This window comes from Solanum pennellii, chromosome 8, assembly GCF_001406875.1.
Source record: "Solanum pennellii chromosome 8, SPENNV200".
In the NCBI taxonomy this organism is placed as follows: domain Eukaryota; kingdom Viridiplantae; phylum Streptophyta; class Magnoliopsida; order Solanales; family Solanaceae; genus Solanum; species Solanum pennellii.
The window spans coordinates 69,025,936-69,042,462 of NC_028644.1; the positions used below are offsets into that span (position 1 = coordinate 69,025,936).

At 30.4% G+C, this 16,527-nt stretch overlaps 2 protein-coding genes across 2 annotated transcripts; one reads left to right on the forward strand and one right to left on the reverse strand.

Moving 5' to 3' along the window:
- The first annotated feature begins 834 nt into the window (after positions 1-834).
- Positions 835-4,199, forward strand: LOC107028595 (BTB/POZ domain-containing protein At1g63850). The gene is made up of 2 exons (XM_015229724.2): positions 835-1,910; positions 2,412-4,199. The coding sequence occupies exons 1-2, from the start codon at positions 945-947 to the stop codon at positions 3,351-3,353; spliced, it is 1,908 nt and encodes a 635-aa protein (XP_015085210.1). The 5' UTR covers positions 835-944; the 3' UTR covers positions 3,354-4,199.
- Positions 4,200-4,348: 149 nt separating this feature from the next.
- LOC107028596 (phosphoglycerate mutase-like protein AT74) lies at positions 4,349-6,943 on the reverse strand. The gene is made up of 5 exons (XM_015229725.2): positions 5,918-6,943; positions 5,443-5,562; positions 4,917-5,130; positions 4,710-4,790; positions 4,349-4,627 (listed from the first exon to the last, which is right to left on the reverse strand). The coding sequence occupies exons 1-5, from the start codon at positions 6,423-6,425 to the stop codon at positions 4,525-4,527; spliced, it is 1,026 nt and encodes a 341-aa protein (XP_015085211.1). The 5' UTR covers positions 6,426-6,943; the 3' UTR covers positions 4,349-4,524.
- Positions 6,944-16,527: the final 9,584 nt, after the last annotated feature.

The window sequence follows — 16,527 nt, forward strand, 5'->3', positions numbered from 1 at the left end:
AATCAAAAACAAAATTTAATTAAAAGCCACTCTATCTTCTTCATTCAATACTCATTATACCTTTCCAATCCCTTTTTTTCTCATCAACATAATATACATATAGTAATATTAAAATCTTTGAATCATCCACTATTTTTTATATGTATCAAGTTATTCAGCTCAACTTATATGCAGTTTCATTAATTATATATATATATATGATATTTGTTATAGCTCTATCAATCACTATGCTTAGTTTGATTAATTACATGTGATATCTGTTATTTCTTACCAGCATATGTATTATCAAGTCTATCCATCACTTTTGCTTAATTCGATTATTTACATGTAATACATGTTATCTCTTACCAACATATGTGTGTACTGTATTTACCAAGGTAGCTTGACTAGCTATACGTGGTACTTACTAATATGTTATCTTTCACTAACATAAATATGTGACCATTTTTTTTAGTTCTCCTAATTACATGTAATAACTGTTATTTCTCACCAATACTATCGAGTTTATCAATCACTACTTTTAATTCGACTAATTACGCGTGATACTTGATATTCCTTACCACATGTATGTACCGAGTCAATCAACCCGGCCCACTATGCTTAACTCAACTAATTATACGTAATACCTATTGTTTCTCACTAACACATGTACTATCGAGTTTATCAACCTTAACTCAACTAATTACATGTGATACCTGCTATCTGTCACCAACAGAGATACATGTCAAGTTTATCAACCACTACACTTGGTCAAACTTATTACACGTGATACATGCTATCTCTCACCAATACAGATACGTACCGATTTTATTAAACACTATTTTTGTTGATGTTGTCCATATGCATGTGTGTGACGATGAATGCTATGAGATTTTAGGTCCTAATAGGGACAAACTAAAACCACAAAATATTACTACTACCAAGACCCACACTGATTTTACCATATGGCTACTACTACTTCTACTTCTACAAATCTCAAATTCCAAATCCAACCCATCAAACCCAAACGCCGACGTTGCCGTGAAACCACCATTACTGCTTCTACAAACCCTTCTCAGTATTCGCCCACCAACTGTTCGACACAATGCCTCAACCAAACTCGTAAAGTTGATACACCTACTATTGTTTCACCGGACAACTCATGGTGTTGTCCTGCTTCTAAATCACCCTCGCCGTCGCCGACGCAACCCATTTCATCCTGTTCCTCTTCCATTTCGGATAATACCAAGATCCGATACTCGCCGACGACGTTTCCTCGAGTTATGGAATCTATCGGTACCCTTTACGGGGGTGGTGGTGGAGGAGGTGGTACTCCGATCCCAAATAACAACACCCACGAAGGGTTTCCGTCGTCTTTTAGTAAATTCAACTCAGCGTTAACTGCGGGGTTGCTGAACCCAATGTCACCGCCACCTTCTATGGATAAGACTCGTTCGAGTCCGACCCTTTTCGAAATGATGGCGAATGAACCTGAATGCATTACGAGATCGACAATTAACGCACCCATTTCGAATGGATGCTCAAATCAGAAGCCGGCTTCGTTTGTACCACTGGACAAACAGGCGTTAATGCAACAGCGACTTTTGGATCTTTTAGCTTGTAGAAGCCCAGGGAATCAGTTCAATGATTCGAGTTCGAGTGATGTGAAGTTGACATTGAGTTCTAAGGATGGTTTGAGTGTTGCTATGAATGTTCATAGGCAGATCTTGGTGGTTCATAGTCGGTTTTTCGCTGTGAAGTTGTCGGAGAAATGGGTAAAGCAACAGAGAAATTCAGGTCCTTACATTGTTGAGATTGCGGATTGTGATGATATTGAAGTGTATATTGAGACTTTGAGATTGATGTATTGCAAGGATTTGAGGAGAAGGCTCATGAAGGAAGATGTTCCCAAAGTCCTTGGGATCTTAAAGGTAGTGCTTATGCATCTAATTTACTTTTTTGTGATGTATAATAACCTTTGTAACGAGATTTTGCGACAAAATGTTCTTTTTAAAGTAAATTGTGATTGAATTGATGAAATAGAGGATTCACATAACCTACCCTAACTGATTTGGTTGATCATTGTTGAAATCACTTAGCTAGATAGATGTGTGACCTCGATATTAAGTATATACTTGCTCAATTTTGAGCTGGGAATAGAAGTTAGGCGTCAAAGTTATCGTCTTTGTTCATTAGCCCATTTATTTATGTTTGTGTCCAAAAGTTAATTCATGTGGCTGCATCTGAATTGCTTGCAAATATATTGCTATGTGCTTAGTGATGGGATAGTTGATTTTCTGTGCCACTTTATTTTAGGATGGTGAAATCTTTTAGAGATGAACTTTAGTCTTTATGCTCAGACACATACACATAGGCGGGTGAATAGAAATGTGTAATTGTATTTTACCTTAGCTGATTATATTGTTTTATAGGTTTCTGCTGCAATTGGGTTCGACGCGGGGGTGTTATCGTGCCTGGAGTACTTGGAAGCTGCTCCTTGGGCTGAGGATGAAGAAGAAAAGGTAGCTTCACTGTTGTCTGAGCTTCGTCTTGAAGGAGTAGGTGCAGGGGAAGTTTTAAAGAGGGTATCTCTTGATGTTACGTCGGGAACAGAGAGTGGAAATGGGAATGAGGAAGTGCTTCTCAAGCTATTGCATGTGGTTCTTGAAGGGAAAGATGAGAAGGCGAGACGAGAGATGAAAGGGTTAGTATCCAAAATGTTGCATGAGAATTCATCTCATAATGATTTGAGGAAGGAGTCATTGTATTCAGCTTGCAATGCATGCCTGCAATTGCTCCGCCACCATTTTTTACGGGCAGCAGATGCAGACATGACGGATGTGGGTCAGATTGCACGACAGGCTGATAATCTACATTGGATTTTGGATATCTTGATTGATAGACAGATAGCTGAAGATTTTTTGAGGACTTGGGCTTCTCAGTCTGAATTATCTGAGGCACATTCTAAGGTGCCTGCACTCCATAGGTATGAGGTTAGTAGAGTCACGGCTAGACTGTTTGTTGGCATTGGTAAAGGGCAATTACTAGCTTCCAAGGATGCTAGGTGCTCTCTTTTGCAGACATGGTTAGTGCCTTTCTATGAGGATTTTGGATGGATGAGGAGGGCATCAAGAGGTCTTGATCGTCATTTAATTGAGGATGGTCTCAGCAATACTATTCTGACCCTACCGATGGCGTTGCAGCAAGATATTCTGATGTCTTGGTTTGATCGGTTTTTGAACTCCGGAGATGACTGCCCAAATATCCAGAGGGGATTTGAAATTTGGTGGAGAAGGTCTTTCTGGAGGCGAAATGGTGAGCCTGAACGCCCTCGTCAAATGCGTGTCATGACTGCAACAATTGAGAACTCTTGAGACTTTAATCTGTGAATGGGATGAGGTCCACAACCTCTCTGTGATTGTCTTGTTTCAACTCTTGCTATTCCTCAGTCCTCATCTTATACCAGTTTTTACTGTCTTCTTACTTTGAAACAAGTAGCACAACTCAATACCGCAGAGTCATACTTACAGAGATGATCATGATCCAAGGTTTTTAATCTGGCAAGAATGCAGACACTTTTTTTTCTGTTTAGGTGTCATGTGATATGAGAATTTCTTTTTCTTGCTGATCCCATGTAGAGCTCTCCTGTCTGTGACTGAATTTCCAAAATCAGTGGTTTTATCACAAAGGGTCATCCTACTTAAAAGTTGTGCGACTTCCTGAATGCTGATCGATTCTGTGACAGGTAGTATTCATATCCTCAGTATAACAAGATATGGATGATCAATTCAAGCAAGTTGACAATTTAGGTTATTTGAGACATAAGGGCGATTGTCACTACTTATGACTAAGGGAAATTACTATTGGTTTCGTGATGGCAATTCCAAGGACTGCAGCAACATAGTGTCTTAGGTCTTCATCTATCTTGAGAACATCAGCTGGCAAGTATGGAAGCAAGACTGATCATTTTTGCCTTTCTGGTTGCTAATGAAATTCATCATGTCTGTGCCCTTTGTGAGCCGGTTTGGTTAGGATTAGATGCACTGTTTTTCCCTCGCGTGAATACTGTAGCACCATATTCCTCAGTGTGAACTTTGAAGGTTTTCGATGTTCTCACTCCTTGATGAACAGATTTTCTGAAGATTACCTTGTTGCTTGATGTTTAACTTTCCAATCACTAACTTTGTTTTGCATGAAAGGTATTTGCTCTGCATATCAAATTCAGTCCAGAACCTATATCATCATAGTTGTTTAATTTGCTTATTTTCCTCAGTGCTCAGCCTTTCTTTGAGCTACATATTTGGTAATGGCATTATACATAGCCAGTTATATGATTTTATGTACTTTGTTGAAGCAGTGTGTTTACATGTAACTAAACATAAAATTGTTTAATTATCAGAGTCAATTACATGTAGCTTTTTACAGGAAACATGGATTGATAGCCTGTTTTTAACATGGTAAAATGTTCGATGTCTAGTTACAACAGGTAAAACTACGTTGGTAGTGTGAAAAATTCTTTTACACCGTCGGTGTATATGAGTCAAATTACAACTCAAAAATCTTGTCATCATCATCAAAATGAGTAAAGTAAGATGGTCCAGTAATCAAGCAATCATAGTTTAGTTCACCTGGCTTGGCTATCTTTTGCCTACATAGAAAAAAAAATCAATGAAAAATAGATAAACAAGAAACCCCAAGTGAATTAAATCACAAAAAATAAACAGTGTTACCATTCTTGGTCAATTAACATCTCATCAGTCATTCCAAATTTCTGTAACTCCTCCTTTGTATGATGCATTGACAAACAATACCTACATACATTCACAAGTACCGCGAAAAAAAACGTCAAGATCCATGAGGGATTGAAGTTAAGATTCAAAGAACAGATTTTGGAAGTTTGACCAAACGTATCGTTCATCAAAATAGTATTTGTTTACCTTCCACCATAGCCTCTTTCCATGACAATCATGCCACCATTAGTCATATTATGTAATCCTTCAAATTGCTCAACAGTCCATTTATACCATCTCATCAAAAACACCCTTAGTGTAAGTCCATGTGAAACTATAACAAGGTTCATATTTGGACTCTGTTGACCAGGTGGTTCAAATCTTCCTATGTCAATATCACTTCTAAGTGTTTCCCTGAACCCTGCAAGCTTGACACAACCACAGTTTTAATGATAACGGGGCGGTGAAAGCATACAAAGATAGTAAGGCTTCCATCGCGATAGGTCAAAAAACAGAATTGGCCTATCGATTTGGATGTTAAGAGGGAAGAATAGGACTTTTAACTCCAACCCTACCCTATCCGAAATCTTCACCTATTGTTGTAACCTCTTGTTGATACTACTAGTCTTCTAGAATCAACGACCTATATTTCAACTAAAGGCACAAGGGCGTAACGAGCACATAACAGAGGGAAAATACACAAAAAAAAACTTACAAGATAAACTAGACACACCTGTGATTCTGTCATAAACATCTGCTGCTGATTCTCCATTAGGAAACCTATAAAAGAAACGACCATAACGAGCTCGAACAGCTTTCTCTATCTTCATTTGTTCTCTGTCCTGAAAATTTCCTTCATAAACACAATTCATAAGTAGCTATAATACTACTACCAAAGCCAAGTTAATGCAAAGACAATGTACATTCACATTACGAGCAATACCAATACACTTCAGCTCTATATGTAGTGCATAGATAAGTATAAAGTATACACTATCTATACATAGTTGTACATATAGAGCGCGAACAACACAACATAGAACTCCAACATTATGTAAATCAAGAAAACGAAATGAACCTAACTCTGATACCATCTAAAAGAAACGATCTTCAAAGATTATCCAAGATCATATCACGACTTATTTCTTCGATCAATGTAGGACATTTAAACAAGTAAAGTCAAGAAGAAGGACAAAATATGTTCATACCAAAATCTTGTTCTCTCAAACGTGGCTCTTCTCTAACACCAGCGATTCTTGAACGTTCAAAAGACTTAGCCAAATTTCTCAATGTTTCAATTCCTCTTTTATAAGGTGAAACATAGAAATATACTTTCCAATCATCATTGCCATCATTTTTCTCAATCATTTCTCTCATTTTCCTTCCACATTCCTCTGCTTCGATTACGCCTTTTTCGGTTAATCCAACTTTAGGATCAGCCACTCTTGTGTAGACACTTTCATCAACGTTTCCTTCACTTTCTCCATGTCTAACAAGAATGATTCTTTTTGGTCTAGGTGGTTTTACCATGCCATGTTGATGTTGTACTAGGTTCTTTTCTGGGAAACCATTAAGTATCCAACCATTGTGTTCTGTACTAGAATGTTCATCATGATTGGAGTTGGAACAACATCTTATTGTACTAGAATTTTGTTGAAGCTTTTGGTGATTTATTGTGATAGAGGGTGGATAAATCTTGGTGAAAAGGTTACTCATCTTGATTAAAACAAAATGTTCTTTAGCTATGTAACCTCAAGACCAAGTAGTGGGATGAGATGTGTGAGGCTATCTGTTGCTGGTGGGAGGTGATAGATATTTCGTGGAGTTAGTTGAGGTGTATGCAAGTCGGCTCTCGATAATAAGGTTATAAAGAAAAGATGTATGAGTATCTTAAGTCCTTAAGTAGAGGTTTTGGGTTGAAATTCAGAAAATTGAGAAATTAGGGGTAAGGAGTTATTTCTCCCTTTTGAGGCTACGAGATGTGAATTTGAATTAATTCGACCATGAAAGACTGTAGTGGGATGAGATGGATGAGGTTCTTCCGTTCTTAACTTGAGGTTTTGAATTGAAACTCAAAGAGATCGAGAAACTATGGGTAAAGGGCTATATTCATTTTGTGAGTCGATGCGATATGAATCTGAATTAGTCGGACTGAATTTGGAATATTGAATAGGCAAGTACTATGCAAATGATGCTGCATATATTGTATATTGTATGATGAAGAGAAATGAGATTTTTATTGGTTTGTTTGTATTGTAATTTTTTGTGAAAATAAAAAAGAGCCAAGCAATTTGTTTGCCTTATCTAGGAGGACAATTGTGAGGTGGAGGATGAATTTGTGGCATTAGTAATTTTAGTCATTTAAAGCTTGCTTGTTGATTAGTAATTTCATTTGTAGATTGGTAGGTGTAAAATATGGACTTAATTTGATCTTGTGACACACATTAAGGTTAATTTAGGTAAATAGTTATTTGTTCGAGTGTTTACACCAAGTCAATGTAATTTATTGTGGTAAAATAATTTTGATGGGTGATTATATGCATTAATTAACCACGGTTAAGTAATATCATTATACATACATTTTTTTAAAAAAGGGTTATTTAGGAATTATATTTGAAACGATGGCTAAACTTTTTGATTAACGATTCAAAATCGAGTAACCCCGCCTAATTTTACCAGTATTACTAATCGAGCCCACTTAATCTAATGGGCTTATACCAAAGTCCAGCTAGGTTATTGGACTGATCTGTTCACTTCTTTTTCTAATGGGCTTGAATGATATCCATTGATACTAGAGATCCAAGCCCAATTTAGTAACTCAGCTTCTATCGCTTAGCCCCTCGTAACAAACAATTTTTTTACAGAGCATAAGTTTATATTTTCGTATCATAATATCTTAAAAGTTATGCATGTTCGCGTCTTTCTAGAGAACTTATCACTTATGCCCCTCTAGACATAAATTTGAATGCTAAAGACCAACTCATTCGAAAGGAAAAATGTGAGATTTTAGGTTACAAGATTGAAGAAATTGATAGTATAATTATTCCGTTCTAACCCCAAAAATAAAATAAATTTGTGAGTCTGGTTTGCAATCACATTTTTGTCATATTATTATCTATTGTTCTATTCTTCATTGTTTATAAGTCTGTTGAAGATAACATCTCTAATCTCTACCTTAATAATGTAGGGTGAGACTGCATACACATCAATATTCTCCTCAGACCCCACTAATCGTGGATGTGCACTCAAACGCAGATATACTCTTGCAACACCAAATTCATCTAAACTTAGTGTTTATAATGCAAAGCTTAAATACTTATCAGTAAAATATATATATATATATATAACAAATAATATTTATATGAAATCATAATTTTTAAAATATAATAAATTCAACATTAATAACCTAAAAAATCAAACACATCAAACTTAAATCTTCAATTCACACTTTTCTTTCATTAAAGCTTCAAATTAGGCAAGTAAGGCATAATTTTTTTTTCTTTTTCTGGATAATAGAATAATATGATACTAACAAGTGTAACAATAACCTTGAGTTATTTTCTCTTATTTTTTTTAAAAATATATTATAATATATATTTTTCTTTTTTGCAGGAAAATTTTTAGGCATGTTGTTGAGATTATTGATTATATTAAGACACATTCTTAGACAAATATGCTGGCATTTATACAATGAACTGTTTTATTGGTAACAGTACCAATCATTGGAAGATATATATCAGAATCTCCCAATTATTATTGATTGGGAATACTATATAGTATAATAAGTTGACTTATAGTCAATCTATATATAATTGCCCTAATTTACTTTGCCTAGCTAGGCCATATATATGTACCTTTAAAACATTAGAAAAATGTGTCCTTAGATATTGTTTACTTTTATGGCCTTTTGTCCTTCATATAATAATTGTGAATTATTTATGGATATGCCCCTTCATGTGTTTAATATATGAGGTATATTTTTCTAACATTTAATGGAATATTCTTAAGTTTATGAACTATATACAATGGAGTGAATTTATATACAAATGCATATTTTTCAAGTTTTTGGTGAATGGGAAGATATGTAATTAGGCAAGAAACTAAAGTCATATGATAAAGAAAATAGATTTTGAATTTGTCTTTAGGTGCAATATCGAGTAAAACAAGAATTAAGATGGTCTGAGTTTGTTATAATGATAAGAAAATTAACTCTGGATTTAAGTCAAATCCAAAGGACTAATTCACGATAGAAAAATTATCTAAAATCGTATCTTTTGAGACTTTTCATTTCTTGATAGCTGATTTGAAAACTCAATTATTTATACTTCGCCTTGTTACTTTATAAAATAGTTAGTCCCGTTAGATATTAACATCGAATCTAACTTACATTTTAATTTATAACTTGATAGTAATTAATTTGATAAAAGCATGTCTTCTATTTAAGTTGTGTATTTCTTCACCCAATAAAAAATACTGAGGAAAACTACTCTTAAAATACTTCTTTATTTTCTTATTAATTATAAGGTTTATTAGTTTTATATTAATTTCAATCCATTAAAAAATGAAATAAAAGGTACACGTATTAGTAAATTGAAGAGAAATGTCTAATAAAAACAAAATGGTTGAATCAGATTAAATTTGTCATTACTAGAAAATTTCCCAAGAAATTTCTTGTGATTGTCTATGAAATTATTATTCTAGGGTGGATTCGTGCAAGTTTAAATAACTTTTAAAAGATAAATTTAAAAATTTGTTTTCTTTTTTATATTGAATTGTTTAAGATTTTCTTTTTGTCATTTGCATTGACCTTAGTACTATAGGAGATTTCTTTCCTCTTAATCTTTTTAGGGCTTATTACTCGGTGTTTGATATCTTTATGTCAAAATTATTAAATTCAAATGAGGCTCTGCAAATATTAATTCTGAAGACGGTCTTCTCAATAATAATAATAATAATAAAATTATTATTATAAGTTGGACTCAATGTCTCTAACTATGGATGGAAAGACTAGATTATAATTATCGTATCACAATTCAAATAAATTATCGAAGCTTTTACTTATTAAGAAAGTAATTAATAGTTTCAAGATATACATTAATCTACCAACCATATTTGGAATTTTTCGATCCAATAATAAAAGATTTAAGATTTATCTCTAGTTTGTGTTTGGCATAAAATTGTATATTAATAGGGTGATTAAGACCATTAAAATGGAAATTAAATGTCTTGTAGCATTTGAAGTTGCAAGTTACTTAAGATATTATTTTCTACAAAAAAAAGATAAGGAAACTTGACTTACCTCCACCAACCCCTTTTCTCCTTTAGGAATTTTGGTCAATGTTTCTCATGAAGAGATATTTCCTTTAGGAAGAAAAAAGCGAATATCGCGGTTAAATTATATATACTGATAGCATAAAAAGAAAAATATCATATCATTAGCATTAACTAATCAATGTTTATTACAAATATTTGTTGATTTGTGCTATAAAAATTAAAATCTTACTCGATGATTATTCTGATGACACGATTAATATGTTCAAATCCTAAAAAAATAAAATAAAATTTAACACAATATTGACTTATATTTCATCCAATATAAAAAAAAATACTTATTATAACCTAGTTTTTTTTTTTTATGTAAATTATGTAAAACAATTAAAGGAATAATGGACCGCAAAATGGCCATATATATTAATTATTTCTTCAACAAAAATTAGCCCCACACATAAAGAAGTGTGGAAAAAATTGCTTTGTGAACTTGACTTTGTGTTGATTGTTCTTTGCTACAATCTTTTTCATTTAATGGACACAAAAATTGTCATCCCATTGGCTAACAAAAAGAAAAAAGGAATTCCACACATTCTAGAGACAATTGTTGCATACTAAGCATTGGCGGAAAGAGTTACGCGATATTTTTTCAAGGTCTTTTTTTAATGGATTTTCGCTATAATACGAATTAATTAATATTATTATTACCAACTTCTGTCAATCAATAAGCATAGCTAGCTAGTCTATTTTTGTGGAAAATTAGTACAAGATTTTCAATATGGTGTGATATTATGTTGTAAATATATATAGTCGTGTATTATGCACATATGACAAAAATTCAACGCATATGAATGTCAAAATCGAGAAATACGTGGAATATGTTTCTTTTTCTTTTTGTGACTTCTTAAACTACCTAGAAGTGATATTTTCTACCAATATAACAATAATAATAATTTATTCATTTTAATTTCATATGTGAAAAATCTGAAGAAAATCGTGTGTATGTAATGTTGTCCCTACATTATGAAGAAAGAGATATTATTTAGAGTAATAAAATAATAATTATTTCTAATTATATTCTTATATTAACAAATTATCTTTTAATAGTGCTAAATTCTTCTAAAATGTCTAATTAATAGAATAATTTAGTAAATTATACTTTAAATATATTATTTTTCCTAATGCCACAAATTAGATAAAACAAACACTTATTTTGAGTCGGTGAGAGAGTAGTTATAACATCAAAATCTATAGAGCTTCAAAAAACTATATTTTAACCTAATTTAATGTATCAATTATGAGGAAGTTGAAACTATTTTCTTTTGTTGTTAATGCAAAAATAATACAGTCAATTCAAGATTAAATATTCCATTTATGATGATATGTGTATTTGAGAAAATTAATTTTGTTCCATTAACTATTCTTTAAAAAGTTTTAAGTTGTATACAATGTATACATTTCTTTTATATCATTAACTAACACATATATATTGACCTACAATGATAGGGTAACCGTCAACTATCAATAACTTTGAAAAATAGATTCATGAAATTTTACTATAACCGATTAAATTACGATAAAAAAGTAAAACTTCATTACACTGTCAATTTATATAACTTATTATTGTAGGAAACTATTAGAAGCTTAAAGATGTTGATATTTTGATCACAAAACAAATGTCATTTTCTTGCTTTTCTTAGTGGTCACCCAAATTAAATTGAAAAATAATTTTTTTTAAAAAAAGTAGATAAGATTAAAGAGAATATGAACATCACCTTCAAATATTTTGCTTTCTTACTTATGTCTTGATGGAGAGAAAAAAAGTATTTTTAAAGAAACAAAACAAAAAAATAAATATAGTGAAAGTGTTATATATCCCACTTGCATGGGGATATTGTTGTCTATAAATAACTGTATGACAATTACATTGTATACTATATAGTAAAGATGCAATAATAATATGATCACTTTGAAGTTCCAATTAGTTTTGAGATATCAAAATCATATTATTTCACTTTCATTTACATTAATTTTAAAGAAAAGGACTTTGTTTCTTGCTTCCTTTTTGTGTCTCCACGTGTGTGTAAGTACCATTACCATGCACAAATTAGGTGAAAAAATAAATTTAAAATTTATTTAAATTTTGAATTATAATAATTAAGTTGTTGAGTCTAGATTTATAACTTGTATATATTCAAATAAAGATTTTTAAAAAATAAATATATAATTTATGCTAAATCTACTAAGTTTTGCGCATTGCGTTACGGTGATTTCATTTCGCGTTATCAATCCCAGAAAAACTCTAAATATAAGTCTAGAATCATTTATAAGGGGAAAATGTCTGATATACCCCTCAGTTTTGTTATTTAGTATATAACTCTATTGTCATTTAATGATTTACATATATTTTTTTCCTCTAACGAAAATGAAAAAAAATCAAATTAATTTTTCTAAAAAAATATAATTCATATGGGGTATATTTGATAATCCTCGCACATTTTTTTTTGACTTCTTTTATTTCAACAACTAATTTAAATTTATTATTTTAATTGTCAAATTTATTTATATTTCACTAATTTTCTTGTAAAATTTATTATAGATGATTCAATACTTTTTCTACAACTACAAAACTAAATTACAATACAACCGCAAAAAGTTAGGTTTAAGTTATAATATAGCCGTAAAAAGTTTTAAAAAATTGTTTTCTTTACATTAAAGGATGAAAGAGAAAAATAAAAATAAGAAATTTAAATAATGATAATTAAAGAAATTAGAAAATAATTTATACATAAGAAATATTGAAAAATATACCTAAAACTTTACTAGAAGAGTCATATATATTCCTAAATGATTTTTTTAAAATTAAAATTCATAAATAATCTAAAATTAATTTTTTTTCACTTCCGTTAGATGAAAGGTATATATAAACTTGTTTTGAACAGTAGGAATATACATAAGTCATTTGTATAACGATAAGGTATATATAAATCACTTTTAGCCCACGTAACAAAGTCTGGTGGCTTTTAAACATCATTTTTTCAGGACCATTTATTTACCTGTTTTGAATTATAATATTAATCGATTACTAAGATTAGGTTAATATATTTTTATTAGTGTATTAAAGCATCAAACAGAATATTGACAGTCCATTCAATAACAAAAAAGTATGAAGCTTTTGTCATTTGTCATGTAACATAGAAACAAACTTTGGTTTTAACAAGCATCAAACAAAATAAAAATTAAATAAAAACAATTTTATTCGACTATGTCCATGTCACTATTTATATGTAAATTAAAATTTTATTACGTGGACCGCCTTTATATGTTTTATTTGGAAGCACACTTATGCCAAATTGTCAATATTAGTAGATTTTATTATTTTAAAAAATGATCAATTCCATTGTTTAAATATATAATATACATTGCTTAATCATTAAATAAAGAAGTAAAACAAGAAGAATTCAGTGGGATTAACATCTATTATACATACATCATAGACAATTGTTGACGATAGATCTTGTATATATAGTATAATTTTTTGACGAAAGGGTCCCTGTGTGTCCTAGTTTTGCTTGACGAGTAAACTAATTAAGAAGATAAGTTACTTACTATTATAGATTAAAATATAATAATATATGGTCGGTAATATATAAGTTTGAGAAACGTATATCAAGAAAAAGATAGCTAGAGAAACAAAATGAAACCTTTTTTCTTTTCATCAGCTAAATTACAAACCCTAAGTTTATAAAAATAATATTAGGGTTAATCAAGTTTTTGCTAATGAAGAGGGAAACATGGAAATATTTGTGTATCTTTCCTAATGTACGATAAAAATCATTAAAAAAATAATGGTAGGGAAAAATAAAGGGAATTGTTTAATACTTTAATAAAACAATTTTTATATCATTATTAACTCATAATTAATTAATATGAATTGCGATCGATAGATTGTTGGAATTTCTTCATTTTTAATTAAAAATTTCAAATTCGAAACGTTGAAGATGATTTTCTTTTTAATATAGTGTAAATTTGAATTTAGTCGATCTCCAAATTAAATATAAACAAACTTATGATTGACGTGAACATTATTGAAAAGATTGAGTCAAATAATAAGACATACAAGTAAAGAAAAACGTACCAATTAATTTATAATTTTGAACCAACCATGGGATTGGATGTTTTTAATTAATTTAAGTTTTTGAAATCTTGTGTTTATTTAATTATTATTATATATATTAATTAATGATAAACCAAAGGGTTGGTAGGAAAAAATAAATAAATATTGTGGTAGGAGTGATATATGAAAATGACATTTTTCAAGATTTAATATGAATCATATATACAACTTGTGGTACTTTAAATTGTAACGTAGGAATTGGTTGGTTGACTTAATATGATGAAACTTTTGTGACTTATAATTCTGTGTCACCTACCTTCTAAAGTTCCCTTTCTTAGCTGCAATTGTTTGGTCGTAAGGATTACGATAGAATGAATAGAATATTTTTATTTTTATTTGAATTAAATTTTAAAATTTTTAATAAAGGTGTATTTTTAACTTTACGTTGCAAATTTAATTTAATTAAAATTTAATATAGAGATCAGATAAAAATAATCGCTTTATCAAGACTTCCATGTATGATGACAATTAGAAGCAGGTAGGATATTTTGAGCTTATAATTTTTAATTCTAAAAAGGATATCTTACTAGTTACTACACCACTCAATAAATTATTTAAAAATATTCAGTATATCTACTACCCCATAAAATTATACATGTATAAATATATCTTTTATACATGAAACGAGAAATGCAACATAATTTAGTATATCACAATATCGAATTTTATATCGATATTATTTTCCTAGGTACCAAACCGCTCCTAAATAGAGTTATGTCTCCGTTTATCATTGGAATATGAGAGTCAATATATTTAATTCTTAATGTAAATTCGAACATAAATTCTTCAAGTTTTTAAAAGTAAATTATACTTGAAATTACAATTTTGTAAAACGAGTACTATTAGTCTAAATGAATAATCGAATAAGAAACTTTTTGTCTTTTCAGATAGTAAATGTGCCCCCCCAAAAAAAGAGAAAAATTCAAAAAGAATCAATAAATATCGTGGTAGGATGTTTGGAATCCTCCACTCTTGATCAAAAGTATCAGATTTGAGCTCTAAATATCAAAAAGTTTTTGTTGAAAATGTCGTCCAAAAAATAAAATTATAATGCGAAATTCAAATCAATCAAACTCTAATACTTTTATCATATATTAAATAAAAGGAAAAAATATCAACACAATTAAGCATCACTTAGAGCTTCATTAACGATACTCTACTAGAATGTACGATACACAACAAGTAATTCAAAGAAAAAAGTTTTGGCTAGAACTAGCAAATCACTACTAAAACTTATAAAAGTCTCATAATTAAAGAACTTCATATCATTACATTTCATACATAAAATTATTAGGTAATTAATGAAATTTAATCCTAATTAAGGTACCCTCCTAATTAATAAAATGGTAGATATAGGGTCAGAACTCAGAAGCTATAATCATTACTATTTCAAATAATAATAATAATAATAATAATAATAATAATACTTTATAATTATTACCAACAGAGAGTCAACCAAAGGTAAATCATTTTCCAAGACCAAAATTTACTACTACAATTATATCATAGGCTAATATAGGATGGTCCAATGGACCACACTAAACTATACTAAAAAACATAAAACCTAGAAAAAAATAGCTAGGGTTAAATATAGTAGAGTACTACTATTTATGTACATGGTACAAATAACTCCAGCTGCAAAAAGAAATTTCCAAAAACATAACTGAATCATGTATACTATTGACTGATGCCTTTTGTTTTTTGACATAGATGTTCGTCTAATTTAACTTATGTATACTGATAATATAAAATTCGTGATAGAAGGAAGTGGGAAGATCAAAGAGGTTATTTTAGTAAAATTAATGCATGAGTTGAGATTTTCCGAAAAAGTAAGCTAAGGACTCAGCTAGCAGATTGATCAGCTATGAATAGATCTCTGTAATTATTTTCATGTGACATGATTAATATTTTACGATATTATTAATGTATAAAAGTTAAACACGTCTTCTTTCACAAGGCTACATCATATTACTCAACTTTATCGATATAAAATAAATATTACAAATATTATTATTATAATTTGAGATGAATTAATGTAGAAAAAAACAATACTTCTCAACACATACATATATATATCGACATAAAGATATTATAAGATTCATTTAGATCCACAAAGCAAACCAAACCTGATAAACATTATCCCTACAATATCAAGATATATTTTTGACATCAAATATATATACATATATATTATTTTTAGTTAGATAAATAGGAATATAAGATAATTAAACACATGGTAAAAAAAATAATATGCATTACATAGAAACAGTGTATATTAATATGGACCTACAAAAGAAGAGAGGGGACCTAACACATTAAAGCATACAACAAAAACATTGCGTAGGCAAAAGAGACACCCTTTGATACACTAAC